Genomic DNA, 17073 nt, shown 5'->3' with positions numbered 1-17073 from the left:
ACTATTTATGAGGATTCTCTGTGATATTTTTAATTGGACCTGAGAGGATCAGACCAACTGCAAATTTGGCCCAACATCGTGACCCTATGTTCACCGCGGCCACTTTCATTTTTCTTACATCCTAGAAATAAAGTTGGTCTCTTCCTCTTCTCTGTGGCTCTTTCCTCCTCAGGTTTACAATGGCATGACTGAAGTGCCACTGATTCATTTAGGATTATAATCTACAATTTGTGGCACTCACCAAACCCCTCTTATCCTTCCTGTCCCATTGCATACTACAGCCTGTAATCGACACAAATCGTGAAATCACACCAGACGTGGAGCAGTGATAAATCACAATGCAGAATTCAATTATGGGTTTGGCTGAAGCGTCTTAAAATTCAGAGTTATTCTTCCGAAACAAAGTAAACGGACCAGAAACTGAGTTCTGAAAACCAGAAATTTTTGCCCTGGCCAAGTAGTTATTGATTCATTGGTATTGATCAACAACTCCCCCAAAGACGTATTATGGTGGTTTTTTATATACTTTTTGTTATAAATGGGTTCCATATCATCTGTACCTCCTGACCTCTCCTCAACTTGCGGCAACAAAATACAGTTGAAACAAGTGTGAAATATAAAAATAATCACTTTTTTAGTTCTCCTAAACTTTTCTGTAATTCTGAGAAAAGTTAACATAATAATGCAAAATAAATTTTTGCAGTTGTTGAAGCTCAGAATTTTTTTTTTTTTTTTTTTTTTTTTTTGGGGAGCATGCAAACAAGCAAACTTTGATTTCCTAGGTGGAATACAGTTCAGCCTAGATGCAGTATTTATGTAGTTATGAATTTATTTATAGTGTGACACATGTCAATTAAAATTTTAATCACGATGATGAACTTGTTTTGCCTTTGTTTATTCCACAGCTGCAGCACCACATTCTCTCTGCATGCACCGTCTTTTGCTCGCTCCGCTCTTTGATGTGTTTGACTGATCTTTAAATCATCTTTTTCTCTGGCGGGGAAACCACACGGTTGATATCCAGCGCTTTCAGAGTCTTAACTTGGGCTCCATCCACACAGCAGTTTCTACACGTTCATCTCTAATTATAATAACTTCTAAAGCAAAGTGATAAAAGTGACTCTGTACACAGGTGTCATGTTTTCATCAAAATGTGGAATCTCTCTCTCTCTCTCTCTCTCTCTCTCTCTCTCTCTCTCTCTTTCTCTGCCTTTCTCTTTCTGTGGTTCAGCTCTTCAAAGGGAAGTTCTACTACTGTTTGGGTTTAGATGTGAAGAACATCACCAACAGATCCGACTGCCTGGCAGCCAACTATCGATGGGTTCATCACAAATACAACTTTGACAACCTCGGACAGGTATGGGATAGAGTGTAAAACTCTGACAGGTGATTATGGTAAAGAACTACCTATTCCAATTCATCAAGGATAGTACGTAATTACCTACCTTCTTTTTTTTTTTTAACTTGACACCTGTGCTTGTCTTAGAATAGAATAGAATAGAATAGAATGCCTTTATTGTCACTATACACACATGTACAATGAGATTAAGAGCAGCTCCTTTCAGTACAACGATGTCATAAAAAAAAACAAAATAAAAAGATAGATTTCAATATAAATAAATGTAAGTAACATAAGATAAAATAAGTAAAATAAGTTATATATACAGTATGGAGTTATATATACAGTATGAATAAATAAAAAATAAATAAATATATAAATAAAAATATTGCACAGCATGGTCAGTGGTGATATTGCACATTTAAATAGTTTTGCCACTAACATGTGCATAATTGTTACTGGTCAGTAGAGAAATGAGACTAGGACAAAGACAAAGTTCTACCATGTCTCTTTAAGGTCCGCACATCTATTTCTCTCCATTTTTGTCCAAGCCCACGTTTTCCACCTGTGGAAATGAGGCTTTTCAAAAACAAAATGAACAAAGTCGATACAGGCCGGGAGACAACACAAATTTGAGCGGTGACACGGAGCTGAAAAATTGTTTTGAATAAGCACAACTGCACAAATTTGTTTTGGTTTCACTTTCAGTGCTCTTTGACAAACCTGGTTCCCAAAACGGTGGAACTATTTTTCGCCGTAGCACTGCCACTGTATCACCACGTGGTGTCCCATATTGAACCTACAGGGTGACATCAGTCGCAGTGGTGCAGTGAAAAATAGTTGGTCACACAAAGCTTTCACAAAGTCTTTCACATTTCCTCAGCTTATTGTGGACATGGCCTCCCACTACATTAACTCTACACACAGCACTTTTATCTTATAACACATTTCAGTTTTGCAGGATATGTTTTTATTTATTTATTTATTTATTTTTAAACTAAAACCTCCAGTTCTGCTGTTGTGACGTTAAGACAAGAAAGACAACTGATTATGTTACACCGGCCACATGTTAATGAAGAATTTGAAGCTGTGTTCATGTTCATGTCATTTTTTTTTTTTTTTTTTTTTTAGTAAATAGGCATCAGAAGTCTTGTCATCATTTGTCTCATATTTGCTAGCATTTTTTGAGACTTTCAGATCAAAACACATGGATCCTCTCGGAGAAATGAGCGGGGTTTTCTCATTCATTCAAAATGTTATGTTATGACATGTGAATGTTTGACAATCTAGGAATTCTTGTTTAGGTAAAGGTTTGCGTCATACATCATACATGTTACATGTCATATTTCATATGTCTGAGGTTTATAAGCCATGAGCACGATGTGTCACAAACCTCAGAGAGCCGCATGACTGTCTTCGTAAACGTGGGACCCTGTCAAATCTTCAGTAATATTTTCATGGCAGACAGAGTTTTCCATCATGGGACTGAGAAATAAAGGGAACTAAGCCCAAACATGTATTATTATTATTATTATTATTATTATTATTATTGTTGTTGTTGTTGTTGTTGTTATTATTTTATTAAAGAAACTTATTCCAAACTTAGCTCATGTGCATCTCATATATAACAAGATGATCATAATTAGCAGCAAAAATTACCACAGGATAAAACAAAACTGAGTGGTATGTGTGTGCATGTGATATGTGCACTTTTGTGTGTGCTTGTGCTTGTGTGTGTGTGTGTGTGTGTGTGTGTGTGTATGTGGGCACTTCCATGCACTTTCCAGGCTCTGATGTCCCTGTTTGTGCTGGCCTCCAAAGATGGCTGGGTCAACATTATGTACCATGGACTGGATGCTGTGGGAATAGACCAGCAGGTAACACACACACATGCACACACACACGCACACACACAAACATGCACATCTTAATTTGCATTCACTCAATTAAATTATAATTTTCTCAGGATCTGGATGATCCACAGGTTGACTGTGGCTCCAAAAACACAAACTGGAATAAACACACACACACACACACACACACACACACACACACACACACAACCCCACTGACATAACACATGTACTTACACACATGTTACACACTTTAGTTGACAGAGTGCCAACTTGTCGCCTTCGCTCTGCATTTCCTATTCTTTTCCATACTTTGTATTTTTCTCTCTCCAATTTCTTCTCCCTTTCTTCCTTTTCTAATATTTTTTTTTTCTGTCTATGCATAATTTTCCTCCTTGTCCCTTGATTTTTTTCTCCTCCCTCCACCTCTTATTCCTCTTTCTACATTATTTTCTTATGTTCTTTGTGGAAGAAATACTGCTATGCTTAGTACTTTGTAGGAGTCCCACATCTCCTCATTTCTTCTCCCCCCTTATTTGATTGTCTCTCCTCCTTTCTCCTCTCTTCACCCATTACTGACTCTTCTCTTTTCTTTTCTTTGCATTTTCTGCCCTTCCTTCCCTCCTCTCTCCTCCTCCTCCTCCTCCCCTCTTACTCTCTTCATCCTCTCCCTCTAGCCGGTGATCAACAACAACCCGTGGATGCTGCTCTACTTCATCTCCTTCCTCCTCATCGTCAGCTTCTTCGTCCTCAACATGTTCGTGGGCGTGGTGGTGGAGAACTTCCACAAGTGTCGGCAGCACCAGGAGGTGGAGGAGGCCAGGCGGCGCGAGGAGAAACGCCAGCGTCGCATGGAGAAGAAGAGAAGGAGTAAGAGAGCGGCAGCGGCGGAGCGCGGGGGGGAGATAAGACAGAGACGCGTGAGGGAGGACGAGGAGGAAGCAGAGTGGAGAGTTGGATGAAAAAAGAAAGTGAGGGTGGCAGGAGGAGGTGCAGGGCTGAGCAATGAGACAAGAGGAGAGAGTGCAGGTAGAAAGTTTGGAGGCCGGACGGCAAATTAGATTTAACAAGAGCAACTCATGCAGAAAAGGAGGAGAAGGGCTGTGGAGTCCAGGTCCCTGAGCCAGGTTAACTTTAATTAGATTCAGATTCAATTGCATTGCAGCAGGTCTCAGGTGTGTGGACCACACTGCAAAAACGCAAAATCTTACCAACATTATTTGTCTTATTTCAAGTCAAAAATGTCTTATTTCTAGTCAAAATATCTCATTACACTTAAAATAAGACATGATCACTTCAGAAGTAAATTGTTTTTAGACAATTTTCACTTGTTTCAAGTGAAAATTCACTTGAAACAGGTGAAAATTTGCTTGTTTCATTGGCAAAATTTGCCAGTGGAAAAAGTGAAAATTCGCTTGAAATAAGTGAAAATTAGCTAGAAACAAGAAACAAATTTTGCCAATGAAACAAGCAAATTTTCACTTGTTTCAAGCAAATTTTCACTTGAAACGAGACAATTGTCTAAAAACAATTTACTTCTGAGCTGATCATGTCTTATTTTAAGTGTAATGAGATATTTTGACTAGGAATAAGCCATTTTTGACTTGAAATAAGACAAATAATCTTGTTAAGATTTTGAGTTTTTGCAGTGCATATGTGAATTAGCCGAGTGGAGCAAGGCAGATGTTATAGAAACATATCCTAGAGAGCAATTAATTTGGGGGAAATACAAGAAGGTTTTCCAGCAAGTTTCTCCTTACAGCATGAGTTTGTTTCCACCGTTGCCGTGGTGACCTCCGAATCAGCAAAGGATGGACGGATTGAATCGATTGACACCTCTACCGATAGCAGCACACGCACCGCCGGCCGCTGACCGCTCTGGTTGTGTGAGGATGTGAGTTTGTCTGACAGCTCTCAGGGCTGAATCGATCCAGGAGCGACGGCGTCCGGGTCCTAATGACTCGGGGTTTCCAAAAAACAGCAGGAGGCTGGTGCTGGTTTGGCCCCATGGACCCATGTAAACCTCGACTCTAGAGGAGGCAGGGATTAGAGGAGGAGGAAGGGAGCGAAAAGGAAAAGACGGTTGGAGATGGTGAAGCACAGGAAGGAAAAAAATAATGTAGGCAGGAACACATCATGTTCAGTTGCCCTTGAGCAAGCTACTGAATCCCGACTAACTCTCAACCTACCAGCTGAATCTGACTTTTTTTTTCTGAGGAGAGAGAATATGAAAGAGTGAGGAACTGGATTATAAATTAAATGGAGGGGAGGAGAAGACGATAAAAGAGTGGGGAGGGATGGCAGCCGGAGAAAGGAGATGAAGGCTCGAGTAGAGGAAGCAGAAGCGATGTGCAGAGAAAAGAGAAGAGGAGGAGTAAGAGAGGGAGGAGAGACGGAGGAGACCAAGTTTGCAGCGAAGATGGTGGGATGAATGGACGGGCGGAGTCATATTAGGAAAGAAGAATAGTCTCAGAGGGATACGGGGAGATGGTGGGAAATTAATTAAGATCGAGAAAGTGTCTAGGAATTAAAATTAGCAAAAGGAAAAAAGAGGATTGGCGGTGGGGGGTGGGGCCGGGAGTTGACAAGCAAGATACAGGATCTAATATATCAAGATTTTTTTTTTCTTTTTTTTTTCCAAAATGAGAAATTCACCATATGAGCGCTTAGTAAATGATTGCTGTAGTGCCAGTTTATTTCAAATTACAGTGCTTCCAAACACTTTAACAGGATTAATGGATCATGTTTATTTTATTTTATCAAGATTTTTAATGACACAATCTAAAGTGATAATTTATCTCCTTTCATAAACGGATGTCTAATATTACCGAGCAGAGCATAGTCCTGCATGTCGCTCAGTAATAATAATAATAAGCTGAATTTACTTAATAATTCATTGCATTGGGTCTTCCCGGTGCAATCCAAACGGCGCATGGCCAAGAATTTTAATTTGATATTTTGCCTCGCGCCGTCTTGATGATGTGGCCTGCGCCTTATTTCAGCTCATTAAGCTCCCCTCTTTAAACAGAGGGACATTTATCAGCCTTCCTCCGCTCACACTTGTACCTTCCCTCTTTGTTCTGTCCCTCTTTCCCCTCTCACCTCTGTCTGCATAAATCTATCACTTCATTTTCCGTTCTGCCGTCTTACCTCCTTCTCCCCGATCTCGCCGCTCTCCCCTGTCTGCCTCCTCATGCATCCATCATCGCTCCCTTTACATTCCTTCTCTGTCCATGCTCCCCATCACCTATATCACACTCGCACCTCATTTTTCTTTCTTCTCTTTCTCCCCCCTCATCCATCCATTCCACCTCCCATGCATTAATTTCCCCACATTTTAACCCCTTTTCCATCTTTCTATACTTTCCTCTCTTTCTTGCATCCTTCTCGTTCTTCTTCCACATCATGACTCAAACCCTCTCCTTCCTTTCGCCCTCCGTCTATCCCTCCCTCTTCCTCCTCTTCCCTCCTTCCACTGTTTATCCAACCATCTATGCCGTCTTTACTCTCTCTTTTCTGCAATTTGGTTCCTTCCTTCCTTCTCATTTTTCCATCCCGTCCATCCTCCTCCTTTAATCCCTCCTTGCCTCTCTTATGCTCATCGTTTTCTCCTCTGCACACCTTCACCTCCCACTCTCTCTCTCTCTCTCTCTCTCTCTCTCTCTCTCTCCAGAGGCCCAGAAGATGCCATACTACTCGTCGTACGGCCGGGCCCGGCTGGCGATCCACGCTCTGTGCACCAGCCACTACCTGGACCTGGTCATCACCTTCATCATCTGCATCAACGTCATCACGATGTCTCTGGAGCACTACAGCCAGCCACAGGTGACCGCACCTCCTGCCTGTCCGGGAGGGGGGGGGGGTCGGACGGGAGGGCGGGTGAGGGGTGTCGGGCAGACATACTAGACAAGCTCTGCTGCCCGCTGTAGACTTGCGGAGCCATTTGGAGCTTCTGGGTCCATTGCCTTGCCATTGTGACTCCAACATTTCTTTAAAATGGGTCCAAGGCCGACGCAAACTGCCTTTACTTGTTGATGTGGCATGAAACAAGTTTTAGGCTGCAGTTAAAATGTCCAAAGTATCGGCTTGCGTAGCATCTCTGGACACTGAAGTTTGTCTCGAAATGTGTTTCAGAGTGTATACCATAAAACTTCAATTAAAAGCCAATGCCCAATCAAAGCCAAGTCCCTTTTATTCGTCAGGTATGGCTACGCATGTTGACAGATCAATACCGCAAGCTCATTAAACCAAACATTCAAATCAAAATTTAAGAAAGTGTAAAAGGTGCTGTTTGTTAAACCGACTGCTCGTTGACAAGCTGGTGAAAAGCATCTTTCTCTGGGCAGCAGCTGTGGGTTTTCCCATCATTTCCTGCTTACTTACCCCGGGACAGAATCAGCACACTTGCTAAGGTACCACAACGTTTTAGAGTTTATAATTCTCAGTCTGAACTTGCAGATTATGTAACTTTTCCAACAGGTGTGACAGGGTTGGGTTCTGTGCTACAGGAGACGGCAGCCAGGTGGCGTCATGTGCTTCCAGTGTAGGTATAGAAAGGTGAAAAAAAGCTTCCCAAATTGGTAATATCTTTTTTTTTTTTTTTTTTTCTGAGATTTTTGTGCAAAAGGAAATAAAGGCAGGTCCCAAATATATCTTGGTTGCTATTGATGATTGAGGCAAATAAAAGCCCGGGCTACTAATTGAAGTTTTATGGTATATCAAAATAGAAAAAGCTGATAACATATGTATCTCAGTCTAGTCTAGTGAACAGCATGAACTGATAAAGCCACTTGGATAAAGGGCGAAATGTCTTCTAAGACATATAACTGAGTCCAGTTGACCTGATTCAGTTTCCTTGAGATGCTGCTGACCTGGACGAATGAGAAAAAGCATGGACATAACATCTGTAAAAAGTGGCTGCACACTGCTCTTAATAGTTAGGATGGGATAAACAGGATGAGATGCTCTTCAGTAGGAAGACATTTCCACACGGGGATCAATAGAAGATAACTAATGTCTTTCTAATGTCACGATTCAACACATTTATTGAGAACCAGAAACCCCATTCATTTCCATTACAGACAAAATATTTAAGAGAGGGATGTGTCCTGGAAGCCCGTTGGTCCATGTCACCCCTCAAGTTGGTGCGTGAACGGTAGACAACTTAGACAAAAATAATTTAGCACCTCAAGCTGATTCCCTTGAAGAATCCCAGCTTTATTAAACCCCTTTTTTAGAAATCAGCCTTCTTCAGGGTTGCTCACAGAAGAAACAAAAGCATGTCTTACAGCAGGGGTCACCTCCACCAGGTGATTTCACTGATCACCTCACCTTGTATCAGAAAGGAGGAACTAATCAGTGAAATCACCTGGTGGAGGTCTTGGTTGGAATGAAAACCTGCAGCCTCTCTGCCCTCCATGGCACATGATTGGTGACCCCTGTCTTACAGTATATACTCCACAACATAGCTATTTATCCAATAGGTACAACATACACGGATGATGATGATAAAAATAAGATCTGAACTACAGATTAAAATGCAATATGAAAGAAAAGAAAAACACACTTTTTAAATTTTCTGTACAAACTTTTTAATGATACTTTGAGATACAAGGAGGATTTATTTTATTTATTTATTTGTGTTTTTTTTTCTTCTTTGATAACTGATAGATGGTCAGCTATGCTGTTGAGTAAACAAAACATGCTTTTGTTGCCTCTGTAAATAACCCTGCAGAAGGCTGAGTGCCAGAATGCATCAGTTTAATAACATTTAAATTCTCAGAGTGAATCCGTTTACGCTGCCAAACTATTCTCTGCCTTATTTGGACAGAAAAAGACGGAACTGACTTGTTTTAAATTGGGCACCCCCAGCGCCGCACTGCCGGCTCTGAATCACTGGTGTAAACCAGCCAATAACCTAAGCAGAAAGCTGCCGCCACAATGCCGTGTACAAACTATGTGCAAACCTTTTTTTCTGGGAGGCAGAGCTGCACTGGGGACATAAAAAAAAAAAAAAAAAGAGTCATTGTTCAGGTTAAATCTCCACAGTCTGACAAGAAACCAAGCCACGGGGACGCCTTGGTGGCTCACCTGGTGGAGCGCACACCTTGGATCATCAGGGCTAGGTCTTGGCCACAGCGACCTGGATTTGATTGTGGCCTCGGCCTTTTGCTGCATGTCATCCCCTCACGCCCTCTCGCTGTATCTCTGCTCTGTATTTCCTGTCTCTCTCTTCTACCACTGTCCAGTGAAGCAGAAACGACAAGAAAAAAGAAACCACACCACAGTTCAATGGCCAAATGTATCAAAGAAACAATACTTACGTAAACCTTCATTTTCTTTTCATCTAAGTTAAGATACATTTTTTTTCTCTCTGCAGGATTTTGTAAGTAAGCCATGTAAATATTCAATACACCAACATTCATAAGAAGAAGAATAGAAGAATAGAAATTCATTTTGGTAAAAAGGAAAAATCTATGGCATCTCAAATAGAAGGGATAAAACACTCCTCTCTGTTGCAGCCATCCATTATTTTGAGTCTGAAACTATAATCCCTTCTGCATCTCTGTGACCTGTTCAGAATCTATGCAATGGATTAACACGTTTATGGATCACAAAAAACCTGCAGCATGCCTGGAGGTTGCAATTAGAAACTGGTGCATGGACAGGCTACTGGCATCTACTATGATATGTTTCTAATATGTTTCTAAAAGTTGCATATTTGTCTTATTGTTTGCAAAGAGAGCGCTGCATGTTTGTACCCCTCCAAAAAGTGAACTGTGTGTTTTGAAAATCACAGCTTTTGATAATTTGATTCATGTAGCCCATTTCTCTCTGATTCATTAATTCTAGTGTGCTAGAAAAAAAAAAAAAAAATCTGTTCATTCTTCCCCCCCGAGTCTGACCTAATTTATCCGCCTTTCTCAATTAAGTTCACTTCTGTTAAATGAGATTCATCGACGAGATAACTTTCGCGCATCGACAAAGCAGATAAAGTATACAGTAAACTCTCTTCCTCTTTCTCTCTCTCTCTCTCTCTCTCTCTCATTCCACATAAAAGTTGTTTTATTGACATGCATGTCAACAGATAAGCAATATTGCCAAATCAGTCTCCAAATTACTAGAAAAATATGAAAACAGTGAAGATTAATTCTTTGGCACAATATGCAGTGATTCATTGGTTGATCACAATTATGATTAGGAATAGAAAAAAAAAGAGACGTGAACTCAAAACAACTCTATAACACTGTCTGTGTGTCTCTCTCTCTCCCGCTCTCTCTCTCTCAGTCTCTGGAAACTGCACTGAAGTACTGCAACTACTTCTTCACCTCCACCTTTGTGATCGAGGCCTCGCTGAAGCTGGTGGCCTTCGGCTTTCGGCGCTTCTTTAAGGACAGGTACAGAGGAGAGGCTCCGTGCTGTAACGTGCACTGGGCTGTCTGATGTGGTGAGGCTTATCAAGCTGGGGCAGGATGCTGCGCTGTTTGTAAGACAATAATGTAAATGCTGCATTATCACAAAATAACCCCATCGTGAAGCGGAGAGGTGTGTTATTACCTGTTTATTACATGGCTACTTACCAACCAATTAATAAACTGACAGGGAATACTGGTTTAAGATAATTTTTTTTATTACTTGAAGACCTAGTTTCATGAAACAAGGAGCAGGAATGTAGCAAAAAACTGGTTGCACGTACTGGTCATTATGTCGTAATTATGAAAAAAACATGGAAAATTCCCCATATGTTTTCATTATTGCAGAGGCCAACTAGAATATGTAAAATAAGCCATTCAATAGGACAATTGTTATATTATTACAATTATTGTACACAATTGTTGTGCTGTAAATGTTTTCCCCATTTTGGAGGTATTTTGAGTTCCATATGGCCAAGTTAAGCTTTAAGACCCTTTAAGACCCTACAGAGAAGAAACGTTGTACTAATTAATACTTTGGGAGCTTTGATTTCAAGATTCAAGACTCAAGATGCTTTATTGTCAATTCTGCAGTTATGTGCCAGACATACAGAGAATCGGAAAAAAAGTATCATTCTGACGTTACCCACGGTGCAGACAGTGCAAAAGATGAAAAATAAAAGCAATCAAATAGTGCAAAAAAAATGCTTTAAAAGCAATATTAAAATGATAAGATAATGAGTGACATAAAAACAGAAACAAAACAGCAGCTTTCATACCACAGTGATTAAGTACTGCAGATATCGCCTTCTTTTCTCACTGACTTGATTGCGTCATTGATTTCTTTTCTGATTGATGCGTGATTGCGTCCTGCACTTGTACTGTACCCAACTTAGGTCGGATGTGCACACCATAGTGTCGTTTCTACCTAATGCCTTGCTCTAGCCATTGAACTAAACTACTATAAAACACCACTTGTTGACTTTGGCTGACAGGCTGCAGCGAAACTTTGGCGAAAGATGCACTGATCAACGCTGCAGCCTGTCAGCAAATCCAAGTGAGAGGAAACTGTTTTAACACCATTTGAACTTCCCTACCAAAAACTCATGTAACAAGGCATTAGTAAACTGCATGCTTACTAATCTAGCCAGTCTGTGATTGTGGGCGCCAAAGGCAAAAGATCTAACAGAAGTCCAGATTTCTGTGGATTGAGTGCTCACTTGCTGCATTTATTTTTTTGCCCCTCAGTGTTGTTTTGTCACTTCACCTCCTTTGTGGGTTGAGAAGTTTCCACACCCAGTGCCAGAATTTCATTTGGGTAAATAGAGCAAATCTGTGGCATCTATTTATTGTTTTAAAAAAAAAAAAAAAAAAAAATTGTGCCTGTTGCTTACCTTGCAAGGCAGCTGGATTTGTGAGATCACAATCATGTGAGATACCATCTTTGCCTCTGTAAATATGCCATTCCGCCTATAAATATGCCATTCATCCATTCATTTTCCTATTTTTTTCAGTACATTACACTTACTGTTTATACTTACTGTTTATACTGTATATAGAAGTGCATATATATTTTCTATCTTATCTTTATTTTTATTTTTTTTTATTTATTTATTTATTTTTATATTTATTTTTATTTATTTTTATTTAATTTTATTATTTATTTTTTAAATTATTTTTATCTTTAAATTTATCTATTTTACTTGCACAGTGCTGAGTAGTTGCCACCACATTTCACTGCTGCTGTACACGTACATTCATGCATATGACAAATAAAAATCTTGAATCTTGAATCTTGAATCTTAAAGAGGTTAGCGGGGTTAGCGTAGATGCTGCTTCGGCATTAGTTATATCAGAAGTGAGTATTTCCAATTCCAATGAATTCATAGGTCGCTACACTGATGTGCTTTCAAGCTGTCAAAGCTCCTTAGACTCCATCTTACTGTTTCTTCATCATCGCTCTCTCTACTGGTTAGCCCGTGATAGACAGATGGTTCAGCCAATCACCTGCCAAGTATTTTTTGAAAGTGCCTGCCCTTTTCCATCAACTTCCAATGACGACTTCTCAGATGGTTTTCTGAAACGAACCATCTGGCATGTCAGTTCGGCCTTTTGCAGCTCTAAATGATTTTAATTTTGAAAGCACACTAATAATGGGTATCCATCCCTGAGTCACTTCACTTAAAGAGATTTCATGTTGTGTTGAAACTCTGTTTTTTTTTTTTAATATGTACATTGTAATGCATGAAATACCATTACACTGAGGCTAAGTGTGTGCGTGTCGCTTTCATAGACTTTCAACCCTGCAGGATTTATCAAAACGTTGGTTTTAATGTGTCTTAAATAAAGTGCTCTTATGTTGAAGATAAGAATGTACAGCAAGTCTTATGAATTTCAACACACTTGAAAATCTGTGTCTGTGTTCATTTTCTCAGCCATGGATAAGCTTGTGGAGAAGTTGTGACGGTGTTGGAAAAATATTCTTTATGTGCGATACTCGGCTATGCAGATTGTAACAGTACGGCTTCTGATCCATAAAGTATTTTGGGTGTGCTGGAGGAAATCGCTGTTGGTTATTTTTCACCGTCTTCCTCTCAAAACGGTTCCTTCCGACCTAATTTAATACTCTGTTCCTGTCTGTCTCTCCATATCTCTGTCTCTTCCTCTCCGTCCCTTTCTCCTGTAAACTCAGACGCTATTAGGCAGCATCTTTATGTACCTTCTGTCCTCCTTCATTTCCTTCACAATTAGTCTGTCTCCATTTTTCCCTTCTCCCCTCTGTCTTTTGCCACCCCATCACACCCTTATATCTCTATGGAAAGCCTTCATTCTGTGAGGTGACCCCGTTTTGGCTATGTTTACACCCTCTGAGCTTGGTGTACGCCCATCCCACTCCTCTGGTACCGAGATATTATCTAGGACGAGGCACATTATCTGTGGAGGAACATACCCGAGGCTGCGATTTGGCAGGAAATGGAGTTCAAAATTAAAGAAACTTTGCTACATTTTTTTTTTTTAAAGGAAAGTGTGTATTTAAGGAAGTGCAGCTGCTTTTCAAACTACTGTCCTTATTAGCCGTAGGTTATCCCAAACCCACCGTAGAAATGGCCCATGCCTAGTTAGGACACTTTTTTCAAGCTGTGTGCACTTTAGAAATGTGCCTACAGTGTTACAGTTTTATTTCTCATCTTGTTTGCAATAAAACTGTGGCCCTGAGCTAGGTGACATCAGAGTTAGCCTACTTTAAAATGCTCCTCTGTGCAGTGTTCGTCAGCCTAGGGCTGTGAAGCGGCTTAGCCTAAAATGTAAATGACCCAAGAATGCCTAGAATGCAGACCAATAACAGCATGGTGTCCCGAGCTTTGCTTGGTAACAGGCAGAACACTTAAACTAAGAAGAAATGTTGAGTAAGTGATAATTTTGTCCTTAAGATGGTCACAGTTAAAGATGAATATCGGCAAAGTATCCGCTATGGCTTAAATCTAACAATATTAACATCAGCCAGATACCGGTGACCATAACTGTAATGCTGCATTAACATATTTATGACAGATGGGAGACAGCAAAGTGAAAGTTTTGTGTTTTGCAGAATAATAAAGACACACACTGCAAAGTCCAGCATAACATGAATGAATCAAATGTTCAGTTTTCCTAACTTTTGCCACCATGCCATCACAGAGGGACGAGCTGGGTGTGCATGTATAAAAGCATCAACGACACTCTCATTGACTTACAACAAAAGAAGTCAAGAACCCAGGACAGTAATAAAAAAGACATCACTCTTGGAAAGCTATAAGCTCATCAGCTTGTGAAATTCACCCAAAAGCTTAACTGCGCTCTTGCAAAGCATGAAACCAGAGGCACTGAGTAGTTGAATGCTTCTGCCTTTTTTTTATTTATTTTTTTTTTCATCCAAGGTAAATTAGCACGACTGCTAAAGCTCTCCTTTGTTGATCGTCTATTGTCGCATGTAGTGCTCTCTTTTTTGACAGTTGTCTATCACCATGGCAACGTTTACATGGCCGCCTGCCACGACCCGCCACTTACGATCCCTGTTGATACCGAATCCCATTATAATTCACGATGCCGCGCGTCATAGGAACACTGAAGCAAACGATATGTTTTGCACCGTTGCTTTACGAGGTTGGCTCTCTCCAGGCTCTGGGATGCAGTTGGTGTCACTGTGGAGTGAAAAAAAGCAGCACAAATCAGTCATCATACATCATTTAATGCACACAAAGTATCGCAGGCAGCAGCCAGGGTCTTGCCACCTCCATCCTTATGCACCTTGTTGTTCGACCCAACATCAGGACGACAGCGGTGACAAGGCTGTTAGGTTTGCACGTTATTATGACTCCAGTCGTTCCGCTGGTGTTCTTTGAATGGCAGGGGCAGGCCCTCAGGTGGTGGCGGCTGTTAGCACTTCTTCTGCCAAGTCAAGTTTGTGTGACTGTTGTGGAAATAATTATGCACAGAGCGACGGAGGAAATAATTAATATTCATCGAAAAATTTGCATATCATGGATCCCGACATGTCAAAGCTACAAATCATCCTAAGGCTGCTTATTCATGTCGACACACTCTTCTTTATGGATTGCCTTTGCTTTCACCAAATCCTAGAGATTATGGTAGATTTGAAAGTCATTTTCTCTCTCTCTCTCTGTGTGTGTGTGTGTGTGTGTGTGTGTGTGTGTGTGTGTGTGTAGGTGGAACCAGTTGGATCTGGCAATTGTGCTGCTGTCAGTGATGGGCATCACCCTGGAGGAGATTGAGATCAACGCCTCCCTCCCCATCAATCCAACTATTATTAGGATCATGAGGGTGCTCAGGATAGCTCGAGGTACACACACACACACACACACACACACATACAAACAAACAATCTCAAAAGCAGACATTGCATGCATGCATACACTCACGGTGCACTTGTACACACTCTGCCATAGACATACACACACATATTCACAAATGCAAGCACACAGTCACACACACACACACACACACACACACACACATATAAATGTAAATCCAACTGCACAGACACAAACGCATTGAGTTATGCTTGCAACACACACAGATACACAACATACACTACACAAACATACAAGAACACACCAACAAGCCAGTACACTCGTGGATTTTTGTGAACACAAACATGTTATGTGAAGATTATTTTGGATGGAGCGATGTGACAATACTACAAATTGGACATGCATTTTTTTTTTTTTTCCAGCATGAAAAAGTTTTTAACTGTTAGCCAACATCGGCCATCCACTGTCACACCCTGCCTTGTTTTTAAAATTATTTTTGCTATAAAAACTATTGTGCTTATTTAAGAGCAAATAACATTTATTAACATCAATACTGCGCTAGCCAAGTCATCTTTTTGCAAGATATTTAACACTTTTTGGTATATCGATAGTGTCTACAATGCCCCGAGTTCAATGATGTTTGCCACATCGGCCGACCTGTGCAAAAATAGTGGAGGCAGGAGAGTTTTAAATTATATCACTACCTAAATTCATTAAGTCCCCCTGGTTTTAAATTGTTTTGCAAGTGGCCAAACGCTGAAACACCTCTTTTGTCCTCATCTGACAGAATAAATTGAGTCGTAGACATGATATATTTGTGTATTAATTGGCTTTTCCTCAGTTTCTGATATTTAAAAATTAGATGTGCATGTGAATTTTTACATATTTGTTTTTTTCACATGGAGCACGCACTGTATTTGCACTCTGAGAGGTTGCACTAAACTTTTGGGAGACCGGCCTCCTGCAAACAAGCTTGACTTTCCCAGGCACACGATTCGCACATGCACACATGCACAGTGATTTCCAGTTACAATTATTACCTTTATTCCCCTTGTATAAAGACCGAGGTGATATTCCTGGTCTATCTTTCACTCCCTCTCTCCGCTTTGATTTTATTCTCCTCCGGCAACTCTGTTCTTGATATTAAGAGGAAATTATAGGACCGGCCCGCTGGTCTGCAACAGTTCCCCATAACTTCACACCGAGGAGGATAAAGGCTAATTACATCAATCTCCCTTAATCCTCGCCCTCTCACCATCACCCTCTGCCCTCCATAATACTGCCCAGGGACCACTGAGTGGACCCATGGGTGATATGCTAATTAAACAGCAGCCGGTGGAATTAACAAGCGGGTGAAGTACTTGACGGTTAACACGAGGGCCGGTGGCAACTTTTATTCTTCCTGTGCTTTTTTAAGATTCTGTTTGAATGTTAACGAACTCGTCTGACTGTGGGAAAGAGGGAGGGCATCTTCGGTATGATCTATGGCAACTGTGCACTTCCTGACTAAAATAACAGTCCACAAGATTTTCATATTGCTGACAGAATCTATCACCAACTCACATAACACAGCAGTGATTGAATCCAAGACCAGAACGCTTTTTACATTTGCTGCTCTTATAGTCCAGTCATTTTTATGAAAAAGCCTAGGACAAATT

The 17073-nt window shown here is 40.6% G+C and overlaps 1 protein-coding gene across 1 annotated transcript in view; it reads left to right on the top strand.

Moving 5' to 3' along the window:
• The window catches only part of LOC115359916 (voltage-dependent T-type calcium channel subunit alpha-1I-like), a 222209-nt gene that overhangs the window by 162610 nt on the left and 42526 nt on the right, over window positions 1-17073 (top strand). Inside the window, exons 23-28 of the mRNA XM_030052613.1 lie at window positions 1232-1357; window positions 3127-3216; window positions 3870-4062; window positions 6866-7017; window positions 10480-10589; window positions 15311-15444. Coding sequence (XP_029908473.1) covers window positions 1232-1357; window positions 3127-3216; window positions 3870-4062; window positions 6866-7017; window positions 10480-10589; window positions 15311-15444 — 805 coding nt within the window. The remainder of the gene's footprint in view (window positions 1-1231; window positions 1358-3126; window positions 3217-3869; window positions 4063-6865; window positions 7018-10479; window positions 10590-15310; window positions 15445-17073) is intronic.

Source organism: Myripristis murdjan, chromosome 1, assembly GCF_902150065.1.
Source record: "Myripristis murdjan chromosome 1, fMyrMur1.1, whole genome shotgun sequence".
Lineage (NCBI taxonomy): Eukaryota > Metazoa > Chordata > Actinopteri > Holocentriformes > Holocentridae > Myripristis > Myripristis murdjan.
This window is presented reverse-complemented; position numbering and strand designations above follow the sequence as displayed.